At 37.0% G+C, this 12,453-nt stretch overlaps 2 protein-coding genes across 2 annotated transcripts in view; one reads left to right on the top strand and one right to left on the bottom strand.

Moving 5' to 3' along the window:
* Positions 1 to 878: 878 nt before the first annotated feature.
* On the bottom strand, positions 879 to 12,261 carry AKNAD1 (AKNA domain containing 1). Its single transcript, XM_063165556.1, has 15 exons — positions 12,173 to 12,261; positions 10,540 to 11,705; positions 9,801 to 9,860; positions 9,371 to 9,500; positions 9,117 to 9,268; positions 8,951 to 9,010; positions 8,356 to 8,489; positions 7,893 to 8,019; positions 7,045 to 7,208; positions 5,658 to 5,743; positions 4,320 to 4,442; positions 4,122 to 4,232; positions 3,219 to 3,300; positions 2,251 to 2,395; positions 879 to 1,624 (listed from the first exon to the last, which is right to left on the bottom strand). Exons 2-15 carry the CDS (start codon positions 11,626 to 11,628, stop codon positions 1,505 to 1,507), a joined length of 2,583 nt encoding a protein of 860 aa, XP_063021626.1. The 5' UTR covers positions 11,629 to 11,705; positions 12,173 to 12,261; the 3' UTR covers positions 879 to 1,504.
* Positions 6,364 to 12,453, top strand: part of GPSM2 (G protein signaling modulator 2) — a 32,752-nt gene continuing 26,662 nt past the window's right edge. Inside the window, exon 1 of the mRNA XM_063165561.1 lies at positions 6,364 to 6,381. The gene's annotated coding sequence lies outside the window, so the exon portion shown is untranslated. The remainder of the gene's footprint in view (positions 6,382 to 12,453) is intronic.

Genomic DNA, 12,453 nt, shown 5'->3' with positions numbered 1-12,453 from the left:
TCCAAGAGAAATGTTATAATGAAAAATAATAGATTGCTTGTGTCCTTATATTTACCTTTTCCCAATAATGAGTATTTATTATTTTTTTGTGATTTTGAGTTTTTTCCCTTTATTTTTGCTCTCAGGTTAACCAATACTTTAAGAGAACATATTTGTTAGATGAGTTCATTCAGAGTTAATTAAAAGGAGGAAAAAGGTCAAGTTGTCAGAGAGGAATGAAAGGGGAGGACATGACACAATGATTCTAAAATGTTGCAGGACATGGGATGTGATAAGTGTCTGTAGCTTTCAAATTTGGAATTGAATCTACATTGGATCTTTTTTCAATAGGACTACAGAAGCAACATTTTTAAATCAACTGGTTCATCAAATGGAATGGGGACATTGCAAACACTAAACTAAAAGCAAAACCAGGGGCAATAAGGAGAGGCAAATGAAGTTCTAAGGATATATAGTAAGGGTAAGGAGGAAAAGAAGCCCTGAAAAAAGCCAATGACTCAGGCTATGAGCAAGTGGCACATGGCAGTGAGTTTAGCAATCTCTGCTTGTATGAACAGAGTCTGGGTTATTTCTGTGTCCTCCACTGATGAAATTGCTCAGGTTTGCCTGAGAATGGCTGTCCTTTTTAAGGAATCTACTGGCATTTCTAACTTTTCATCAGTCCTTATGTCCTTTGGCTTCAGTGAGTAGCAGCCCTGATAAACAAGGCTGTTAGCTGCTTGCCTTTAATCACTGCAGTTAAATGGATGTTAGAAGGAAAATAATAGATGACTTTTCTTTCCTCACTGAATTTCTACAGTATTTTAAAATTTTCCAACCTACTTAGCATCAGCTAAAATGTGAAAGCCAGATATATCTGACAAATTAAGGACATCAAATCGAAGGAACCAATTTAATTGTTACAAAATACATAAACAACAAACAGTGTAATTCAGTCATTGCAACATACAAGGATGTTTCTTAAAAACAAACAACTCTCAATATAGGGCGCTCTAAAACTAAAGTAATTCCAAATGTTGACTGTGACTTGCTATGTTAACATAATGTTTGCTTCTAGATGTCTCAGGTACAGAGGCTGTTTTCTCTTGGTGTGATTAAGCAGTTGCAGTTGAAGTGTGAGAAGAAATGACATGTAATAATGACTGAGATTTATTCTCACATTTGGTACTGGGGAAAATCCAAGTCAGTTAATTTTGCTTCTTTAAGCCAATTTTTATGAAGCTGTCTTAAGTGAGTACTTACAGAAGGTATCTGTACACAATAATGGATTAGCCAGCCTAATAAAGACTTTCAGTAGAATTAATAATTTGTTTTACAGTTGTAAGACTGAGTGTAAATGTGGAATACCTTTGTGCTCTGGTTTGGTTTAGTACCAATAGGTACAGAACAGCTAACTAAGTTATCTAGCTGACTTTTTCATGTTTGTGTTCATCATTTGATTTTTGCAGAGATACTTACACTTCAGTCTGAACCAGCAGAACAGTACTGCATTTGAACTAGATAATTAAAACTGTTTTCTCTTAACTTTAGCTAGATCTTCTGAAACTGCTTGTACCATCCGCTCTGTAGCTTCCTTCAAACTGTTTGCTGTCTCTATGGCATGATCCAGAGTAGAACTTAAAACCTGTTGGAAATAATAAAATGTGGCCTTGTTAATAGTGAAGGCAAATGCATTCCAGGGTACTGGAAAAAGATCATGTTTAAGGTTTTGTCCATGATTTTCACTCTGAATGCACGTTGAGAAGTAAAAATTGTCACATGATAGACTAGGATTCTATCTAGGATTCAAGATGAAGTATCTGTTAATTGTTTCTCTTTGTGTATTCATTTGAACTGAGGGATATTTACACCTTTCTAACGTATCAGCTCCAGTGTGGTGAATGTTTTTGGCTTTCTGAGAAGGCTTTCTTGAGGTTTTGATAGTGGTTTGTCTAGCTAGGCTTTGTTTCATTATATGAAACACAATTCTAGAGATGAGATCCAGTGCTATTTTTTTGTCTATTTCACTTTTTATACAGGGACTGAGTTGCACAACAGACATGTATGTATCTATATGAAGAAATATAGTAACATATAAGCCAAAATGCTTGGGGTTTGAACTCCCTCTTGTCTTACCCTCAAATGCACTACACATGCCTAGACTGTAGGAATCAGCTTGCTAAGAATGGGATGTTCTACAGTGCCATGAGGTATGGAGGTAATCCTTTCAAGAAAGATGTGTGGCTTTTAATTTTCACTCAAAAGTCTTACATTTGAATAGGAATCACTGGCATTTCTGTCTCTGTTGATTGCAGATTTTCTTTGGGCAGATTTCTTACTGGGTGTGTATTGCTGTGGAAGGATAATTTTATCACATGTGCTTGAGCAGCAGGTTTTGGCAGCCACAAAGGATTTCCTAAAGATAAGATATATAAATAAAATACCATTTAAGTAAGAAAAAGAACTTCTAAACTATGAATCACATACGTACACCTTGACAGCACTTGGTTGCAAGTTAATTTTACGGTAAGTAGAATTTTCCATGCGATTGTAAAGCACAGTCCATCATTATTTGTATTCTATCTGCATTGCAATAAAACAAAAAATGTTCTAGGATGCAGAGTAAGAAAAAGTTTCTCATCATAGAAGCACTCTGCTGCTGCTGTAACTTTCTCTCACAGTGTTCTCTGCCACTGTGCAGTTCTCAATTACAGCTGCTGAACTTCCAGGCAATTCCTGCTAATGAGTAAGGCTGTCAAAATATTGTGACAGAACTTGTTTGCATTTCAGTCTAGTCTGTGCTACTGTTAGGAATCCAGCTTGTTTCTGTCTCATGGTGTAATTTAATATTAAGAACAATTAAAAGTAGGATTATTACTTATAGAGCAATAGTTGGTAGCAAACAGAGCTGCATCCTAATAATACAGGCCTGCTTTTGAATCTTTGAATGGGAGAACATCCTCTTAAAGTGAATTCTTTTTTCATTATTAAATGTGTCAGCTAAGGAAGTTACATTTTTACTCTTCATTACATTAGGAGTGAACAACTAATCTAAGAATTGTTTACACATGTTCTTCAAGCAAATATTTTAATTTCATTAAGGAGTGAAATTCTAATATACAACATGTACTGCAAAAGATAAAATACTATTCCTGCTTATGATACCTGGTGTTTTTTCCATGCTGAGTCTTCAACAATGGGGTTTTCTACTGTACTACATAGTTATTACTACAGCTTACCTTTCATGAAGTCTGGTAACAACTTCATCTGGCTGACTGGGTTTTTGAGTCTTTTGAGTGGAGATTCTCTTCTGTGAATAAGCTGGAGTTGAGGCCATGTTTAAAACAAAGGTAATTTTCTGTGTACTTTAACATTTTTTTTTCTCTTTAGCATAAATTAAAGACCAAGTAACTATCACTGCTGAATAAAACTTGAATATGTTTCAAGTTTTTTGTAAATGAGGACAGATTACCTTTTTGTGTTTGCTCTTGGGTTTAGTTGGCAAATGGAATGCAGATTTATATTCAATTTTATGCAGTGAAAGACTGCAGTGGGGAAGTGTAGAATCATCAGTGTCATAATCCTAATAATGAATTCTACTTTGATTTGTAGTATCACAGGCTTCCTAGAGACAAATAGCTAATTTATGCTTTCTTCTTGATGAAATTTTATATTTTTCTTTAAGCAATTTTTTCTTATGCTAGAGAGAGTCTAAGTGACTTGAAAAGGTTTATGTTCAGATGATTTATTTTCTTTAAATTAGTCTCCCCTTGACTTTGCTGCATGTCACACAATGTGAGGATAGAGCTGCAATGTTCTTTAGTACTTGTTTATACTACGTTAGGTAATGGCTGGCACTATAAAAATTGGCACAGTAATGCCTAATTTTCATATCCTTTCATATGGCTCTGCAAAATGAGATATTCCTGTCATAAATGAAAGATGGAAGGGCTTCCACTCATAAAGAACCAGGGAAAGTTCAATCTGTTGTGCGTGGAGATTAAGCTTGACCAGGTGTGTAAAAGTTGGATTTGCAGTGCTAATGAGTGCTTATACTAAATTAAATGTGGCCTGGTGTGTGCAGTGTGGCTTTCTGCCCCTGAAAAGCTAGCCTGTGTTTGTTAATTACCCATCACACTTACAGGATGAACCAGAGCTCCTTCTTCTACACAGGGTACAAGACTGAACAGACTCTTTATAATTCCTGAGTTTTACTTGATCTCTGCTTCCCCTGGGGCATCTGCATCTAAGTACTGGAAACCAAGGGATGAGTGGTTTAGAAAAATAAAACTACAAGCAGTGTTTCCTTGTAGATGTTCATACTTTTGCAATCACTGTACCTTGTTTCTCTCCACATAATCTCACATTTAATGATTTGTAACTTAGAGTGTCACAGTTGCCAAGGTCCTTGCTTTGTGAGTCATTATAAGAATCACAGGCTGAGAAGTCTTCTGAATCACTGCCTAAAATTCAAAAAATAAGTTAAAAGGGTCTGAAATATGAGAAGCTTTGGCTAATGTACTCAGGTAATTATTTGGCTTTCAGCACTGTAATTTCAGAGCCTTTTGCTGCCATTAATACTACTGCAATTTGAGGAAGTACTTTTCACCCCCAGGAGAGTGAGGATTGAATTAAAGATTAGGTTTCAGCCCTGTCTGCAAGCTTTGAATGTAATTTTCTGGTGGTGCTTATTTTCAGACCAAGAATTGTTAGCTTTTTTTCTTTAATGATATTCTCCATGCCCTTGTCCACAGTGTTATGGGAACAGTGCAGCATAATAGGAATGGGATGAGAATTTGAGCAGCTCTAGTATGGCACTGCTTTAACTACTGCACCAACCAGTACAAACAATAATCCCAGGATGCTATGTTAAATTAAGAGGATATCACAAAAAGGTCAAGGAGAACTGATAGACAAAAGGTAAGAAAACTTGGATATTCAGACTTAAAACTGAATGTAGGACAGCTCATGCTGTTCTGCTTTAGATGCTAGTTACTAAAAGCTTCAGAATATTCTGCAGTGGAAAGGTCGAACTGTTTTTAAGCAGAAAAATGAAGCTGACTCCAAAAACTGAAAGTGGAAGTACTGATGAAGTGTCTCAGTTGTCAAGCTTGGAATCATCTTCTAGAACACTAAATAAATGCAGATCAGAAGAAAAAGCAAAATCAAAGCATTGTGTGCACGTCACTATCATGCTCTTGAAAGTATGAGCAGTGGCAATATTTGGAAACTTATCTAGGAAGCTGAACTAGAGTTATAGAGTAATTCAGGTTGGGAAGGACTTCTGGAGGTCATCTGATTTTCTCCCCTATCAAAGCAGGCCCAACTTAAAGGAAGTCCAGTTGAGTTCTGAATGTCTCTGAGAGTGGATATGCCACAGCCTCCCTAGAGCAAACTGCTTCAAGGCTTGAGCAAGTTAAAAATCTTTCATTCATATCTAACTGAAAATTGCACTGCAATGTGTCTGTTGCCTCTTGGTCTGTCACTGAGAATTCCACAGTGAATCTGACCTGGTGTTCTTTTCAGTTTCCTTTTTATTCTCAGTGTTTTGTGCTCTGCTAAGCAGTAACATCTGTTAAAACCACAATTTTCATGTTGAGACATAAAAGGAATGTATTCCCAGGATTCTCTAGCAGGTTTAAGCGTGGTTCCCACCTTTATATGCTCTCATGACTTACTCAGGTTGGTATCTGATAAATCAGTTGGTTTTCTCTGCATGAAGAGTGGAGATGTCCCAGTTTTTTCTTCCTGGATATTTGTATTTCTTTGAGCATGAAAACAGAATATTTTTATTGTATATTAATATTTCTATGATGAGACTTACAAACATCTCTAATACATCATACTAATGATTGATTTCTTAACTAAGAATAAATCATATTTATTCACAGAAATAACTTTACTTGTATCAGTTATCTGAAAAGGTGGTAAGCAGAAGTTTAATAATTAACTAGTTGAAAAATAATGAACCCTTTAGTTAAAGGACACATTCTGACAAAAGCACCCTGACTTCCCACAAGTGTTAAAAATGCTTAAAAGTAGACATTTTGATAATCCTGCATTGGAATAATAAAGTAGTATGAAATCTTAGCTACATCCATCTGTTACCACTGATAGTGTTTTGATACAACATACATTAAATATGATTTGGTATCTTAGTAACTTTGAACTGTTATTAAGGCTTTAATTTAATGCCTTTAGATAATTAGAGGAATATATGAGATGCACCCTCTGAAAGAAAAAGAACAAGGTTACTCATTTGAGTTACCTGATGTGTATTTTTGACTTAGGGTGTATGGGATCACCAAGTTTATTTGGAATATTTTCTGCCTGTTCATGAACATAATGATCAGAAGATTGAACTAATAGTCTTTCAATGACAGAGGAAAAAGTGGAAGCTAGGTGAGTTTTACTAGAGAACTGTTAACACCTACCCTACAAAATACTCTGACAGAATTAGGTTAATATGACTGTGCTCTGTGCTGCATTTTTTTCCCAAAAGCTCTGCTTCTCTACTGGAACTTACTTCAGTTCTCTTTTTTAACCTTAGATTGGTTAAGGGGGGACCACTTATTTTATTTTTCTAATCTCATTGAGGTGTTTAACACCTATCAAATGCTTCCCAGGAGGGTGGAGATGGTATTTAGAGTTTTCACAAGGTTTTGGTTGTTAATTTTGTAAGGATCTGCATCCCTCCCTTTTCTTGTTTAATTAAAAATACCACACAAATATTGGCAAGTTATCTTTTACTGGCACTGTACTCTGACTAGTTATTCACATCCTGAATTTGTGTGGCTGTCATGAATTTTATACAGATGATTTAACTCCTAGGTGCAAGTGATGGTGGTGTTTTGGCTTCAGGAAATACTTGCAGACTGAGAAAGGTAGGAAGACCAGGCTAGGAGGAATTCTTGGATATGCAGTTATAGAATTCTGCAGATTTTTTATTCTGGAAATATTCATGTTGCTTTTCAGATTTCAGTCATCCTAATTTTTTTATTCAGCAATTAATCTTATATATGTTTTTATTAATATTTCAACGGCTGTTTCCAAGTTTTCACTTACATGTGCAGACAAAGATTGCACTTTTTGCCTTCTAAAGAAAGTTGATTTGCTGGTGGGATTACATCAGTTGTCTTACTTCTTTCTCCCTCATGCTTCTTGTGAAAAGATGGAGTTTCAGTACCTCTTGTTTGTGGGAGATCAGCGGTGCTTGAAACTGTGAGGCTCTGTACAAAGTAACAAAGCACAGACACAGGAGTACATGGGCCTTGCATTGCAAGGAATGACTCCTACCAAACAGCATCTGCTCAGGCTCTCTTATCATTTTTCTCTGAAGCTCAAGTTACCTAAAACATTGGTTATGGAAGGATTTGTTGAGATTAACCTATAGATTTATAGAAGACAGTAAGATTTTTTTTTGTGGGGGGGGAGGGAGTGTGTATGTGTATTTATGATCTGGGAGAAAATATTACCATTCTTAGGAGTAAACTCAATTTTCTGTAGTACAATACTGTTTGGTCTTTTAGTAATTCTGCAGCTTAAGATCATGGACAAAGTAATCTTGGACAAAGTAATTTTTCCTCCCACAAAATGATAGTGATTAATTCCCCAAACAGCTTTGCAGAAGTTAAATTAGCTACTCATATTTTCTTACTGTGAAATAAATGCTTTTGAAACTGGAACTAAGGACATTCAGTATAGTTTTGTTTTTATACTTAGGTTTCTGTTACAGTTAATTACATATTATGAAGTTAGTATTTCATTAAAAATATTTTCTTTTGAAGTAACGTGCTAGCTAAAAGCATCATGCTCTTACTAGAGGAGAACATACAATCACACAACTGCACTTAGGTTCTCAAGACTTGCATCAATAAAACAGAATCATTGTAGTGTTTAATAAACTCAGTTACCTCACAGAAAGACTGGGCAGATTCATAGGAAGTCAGTAATGATGACAGGCTGCCTTTGCTGCCTTCCATTTGTTCCTGAATATCTTCAAGCAGCATGCCAAGTCTGAATATTCCTCCTTCCACCCTTCTAAATCCAATCACAACTCACAGTTACTTAAAACTCTCTAAAATGGTCTTTTATTTCTTACCATGATAACCATAGTGGACATCACAGTACATTTCCCATTAAAAAAAAATGTATGGAGTTGTCAGAGTACCTTTTAAGTATTTGAATTAATCAAATAGATATCCAGTTACAAGTAGGACATAGAAAGCCCAAGGTGAATTTTGGCCAAACAACTTACAGCTTACCACATTAAGATAACATTTTCACTTCAGGAAAACTAATGGATAAATGAAGCAAAAATCTGTAAGACAGTCAAAGAAAACAGATTGATGTACTACTTAGCACTTCTCTTCTAACCTCTCAGGATCAAACTCTCCAAGGTTGATAGGCTTGTCCTTGTAGTTCTGCAGGTGTAAGTTGTGGTGCTCTTCTCTAGCTTTTAAATAATTTCTTTCCAAGGCATCAAGGTATCTTTTCAGTTGATTTAATGCCTTCATCAATAAGAAATATTTCAATACAAAATGTCATGATAACTTAGCATAAGTAGCTGTCACTATGTCTTGCTATGTAAGCCAGATGTTATTTGCAGTGCTGTTGGTAAGAATTTTGGTAGTTCTCTGAATTAAAACAGGACTGCATATTTTATATTCACCTAATACTCTGTGCTGCTCTATTATGTCCAAGTAAAATAATAAAAATTATTTCTGAACTGATGCCCCACATGTCAAAATTCCTAACTTATATGGCATCTTTAGGCCTTTTATTAATAGTTTAAAGTCAGAATCCTTAAAAGATTTAAGAATTGAACACCTTCATTTTTGCTTCCTAATCTCATACCTTCAGTCTGAATTGAGAAGAGTACATATCCATTTCAGGTAAACATCAAGAAATTATAATTCTACAGCCATTTCAAGTGTATTTCAGATAGCTCAAAATATGTAAATTAATTTACCAGATATTTGTCTTGTAAAAAGAGTGTTTCCTGGATCATATGTTTAGAGAAGTCTTCCACCTTCAAGACAAAATATTAGACCTAATTATTATGTTTAAACCAATTTGCCAAGAGAGTATGGAATTTGAGCATCAGTGCAAAGTGGATATTGAAAGAGAGCTCTTACTTTCTTAGTCAGTTGCTCTGTCTGATCCTTCAGTATTTGGGACATCTTTTCTCCTAGTGTTAGTTCTGGCAGTGAATCAGAAGGATTCAGACACTGTGCTTTTACTGTCCCAGCTGCTGGTAGTGCTGATGCTGCTGTTCCAGGCTGCAGTCCTATGGAATACGAGGGAAGATTGGTGAATTGCAATTTTGGCCCAAAAATGTGATCAAATTACATTAAATAGTCATTTGCATAGCTACTGTAATTTTATTTACTTGCTTTAAGCAAACCATGTGTAGGTTGTACAGGGACAGGAGCACGTAATGTGATGACATCAGGTGGTGTCCCAGTGTGTCCTGAGGAAATGGCAATGTTGGCATTTGCAAAGTCTGACTGAGGAAGTATCTGTTAAAATGAGAACCTTCATTATAGATACATTGTATAGAACACTTATGGAGCTGGACAAAAAACTTTAACTCAAAATACAAAATATTAATGAAATATATATTATATATATTTTCTGAGTTGACAGATGTGTAAAGTGTCTCATTGTATAAATACTTAAACTTCTCTGTGTTGTGAAAATACAGAGGATTTGTATAAATGGGAAATACAATATGAAGGTGGTGAAATAGTTTTAGGGGGATAGTCATACTGCTAGAGGTAAAGAAGAATGACTTAAAAAAAGTATTTTGAGAGATTTACCTTAGCATTAAATGTCAGATGGTCAATATGATTCTGGATGTCAGCATGCTGCGTCAGCATCTCATTTGCAGCCAGGAAATAATAGGGAAAACTATTAAAACTTGTTGTATCTCAAGCAATTTACTAAGATGTAAATCTAGGAACAGAATTAAGAACCTGTAAAGCTCAGTGAGTGAGCTCCACGTCAGGGCATGAAATTGAGCAGCAGTTATCTAATTACTAACAAGCTTTAAAATAAACTCACAACAGTAAGAGAAATACTGCCGAAAAAAATCCTTTGTCAATAAATACCAGTCTCAGTAGCTGAAGTGTGTTAGATGTGAAAAAAGGCAAAGATGTCTTAACATGGGTACAGTAAAAAATAAAATGCTGTTCTTAAAAATGTATTTGAAGTATTTTTGTGAATTTAAATATTTAAATATAACACTAGAAATAACACTTTATAGTGAATTTCCTAATGATTTGATAGGATGCTTTATCATCCCAAACAATGCTCCAGTGTTAAATACTGGTGTATTAAATAATACTCAGCCTTTAGATAATGGTAATGACAGTTCTGTATAAAGTCAGTCCCACAGAACTTTATTTGTGAAAGTAGTTTTTGAGTCAGATGATGCACTCATTGATACCTACAGAGTGCCTATAGAGCTAGTCATGTTAGATTTTATGGGATAAGGACATCTCCTTACAATAAACCACTCTTACCAGTATGGAGAATTTCTTCAAGCATCCTAATTACCTGTAGCTGTTGCAGCAGTTCTGAAATACTCCTTTCTTCTTGGTTCTCTACTTCAGCAGAATTGAAGTGATTCTTATTTTCCAAAATGTTGTTCATAGGTACTGATTTACTTTGCAAAATAGGCAAGGGTTTTTCTCTTGCAGTTGAAGGAACTGAGGTAATATTGTCAGGTTTTTTTGGTACTTGAACTTCTGAAGCAGTGTCAGAGAAGTCAGGAAGGCAATAGTGAGCTTGCCCTTGGCCATATTTGAGCTCACAAGGTGAAACTGTTCTCTTAAACAGGGCTCTCTCATCTTTCATGTTTTGAAAGGTGTGTGTATCTCCAGCCTCATTAACCACTTGTGAAAATTCTTGTCTGCACCCACATTGTCCAGAAGAAAAAATAGATTTCTTTGAAACAGATCTATTCCCATTTAATGAGTTTCCATTTTTGTCATGAGCCTGTACTTCTTTGTGCTTTTCTAAGGGATACTCCTCAGAGCTGGCTGCCCATTGTTCATACACTAAAGAGCCTCTGCTGTGCTCTGAAGGCTCAGGTTTGCTCCCGGTGTCATCGATACTTTCAGTAAAGGACACCTCCGGTATTGTCTCACATTCAATTAAGGGGCATGTGCTTAGTAATTCTCCCCTAGAAAAATGACGCAGGAGGACCGTGGACATCTTGGAGGTAGTTCCATGTTCTCTGCTGCCTGCTTTACTGGCACTGCCAACAGGTAATTCCTGCTGAAAGGAAGCTTTGCTTCCAGGCATTTCAATTGGAACTGCAGTTGTTCCTCTGGTGCCTCTGTGATGACTGGAGAATTCTTCAGGCTGTAGAGGAGTTTCATAATTGGCTGCTGCTTTTATGTTTTTGTTATCTTCAGAACAGGCTAAGTTTAAAATACCAGAAATATCTCTTGTACAACTACAGGCATTCAAATTCTCTGAGTTATTGTTGTATTTACAGCCTATTCCTACATCTCCATCATAAACTAAGTAATCTTCTTCCTCTTCAGTTGCATCTGTGCTACAGCCTAATGCATCTGCAAATGAATTATTCATTTGGGCTTTCATCCAGTCTGGCAGTTTGCACTTTTTTGTAGTCTCCATATCCAGTTTATGTAGAATATCAATGCCATTGCTTTGCCGGTTGTGGACAGAGCTTTTATTAGTGCATGGATCAAAATCTGAAATGTATGATTAATAGTTATTTTATACTCAAATACACATGAGAATAATACCTAGTTATCTATATAATTAATATTTCATTATCTCCCTACTGCAGCTTTTTTAGAACAATCGTACTGACATGAACGCTTCCCTATTTGCACTAGTGGAAGTCTGCTGGAGGAAATAAGACACAAATGACAAAAGCATCGGGAACAGCAGCTGCTGCCACTGTAGCAGTCCCGCTGTAGTAGTCAAGACAAAAAAAACTTGGTAACAGAGCCACGAGTGGTACTAGAGTTCAATCGCAGGCTGGAAAAACCCAAACAAATCCCCCAACCCCTTTCCCTTGTCACTCTAAAGCGTTTCTTTAGCTTATGCTCTAGAGAAAGATCACAAACTTTTTTCCCAATTTACTTTTCGTCCCCGTGTATCAAACACAATGCAATTAATTAGCAGCTCAGCATCAGAAACTGCCTTGTTTCACCTTATCTGCAGTGGCTCGGGGCGGCAGAGGCGAGCTCGCAGCCTGTCTTTCCTGCGGGCCCCGGCGGTGCCGTTCCCGGCCGGGGCACAGCGAGACCGCGCCGCGGGGCCGCCGCCGAACGCTCCGCCCCGGCCCGTGCGCGCCGCCCGCCCATTGGTCCGTGCGGATGATGCGCCCGCGCCGGCCGTTGGCGGCCGCGCCCCTGGGGCCGGGCGCGCGCGGCGGCGATTGGCGGGTTCGAGGAGCGGCTGCGCGTGGGCGGGCGGGGCTCGCCGCCCCTC

Source organism: Melospiza melodia, chromosome 11 (genome assembly GCF_035770615.1).
Source record: "Melospiza melodia melodia isolate bMelMel2 chromosome 11, bMelMel2.pri, whole genome shotgun sequence".
Lineage (NCBI taxonomy): Eukaryota > Metazoa > Chordata > Aves > Passeriformes > Passerellidae > Melospiza > Melospiza melodia.
This window is presented reverse-complemented; position numbering and strand designations above follow the sequence as displayed.

Coding starts and splice junctions, on each gene's coding strand:
- AKNAD1 (XM_063165556.1), bottom strand. CDS start 11,628: ATGGAGACTACAAAAAAGTGCAAACTGCCAGACTGGATGAAAGCCCAA. Junction 9,501..9,800: donor ATCTGACATTTAATGCTAAG/GTAAATCTCTCA, acceptor TCATTTTAACAG/ATACTTCCTCAGTCAGACTT. Junction 5,744..7,044: donor TGCAATCTTTGTCTGCACAT/GTAAGTGAAAAC, acceptor TCATGCTCAAAG/AAATACAAATATCCAGGAAG.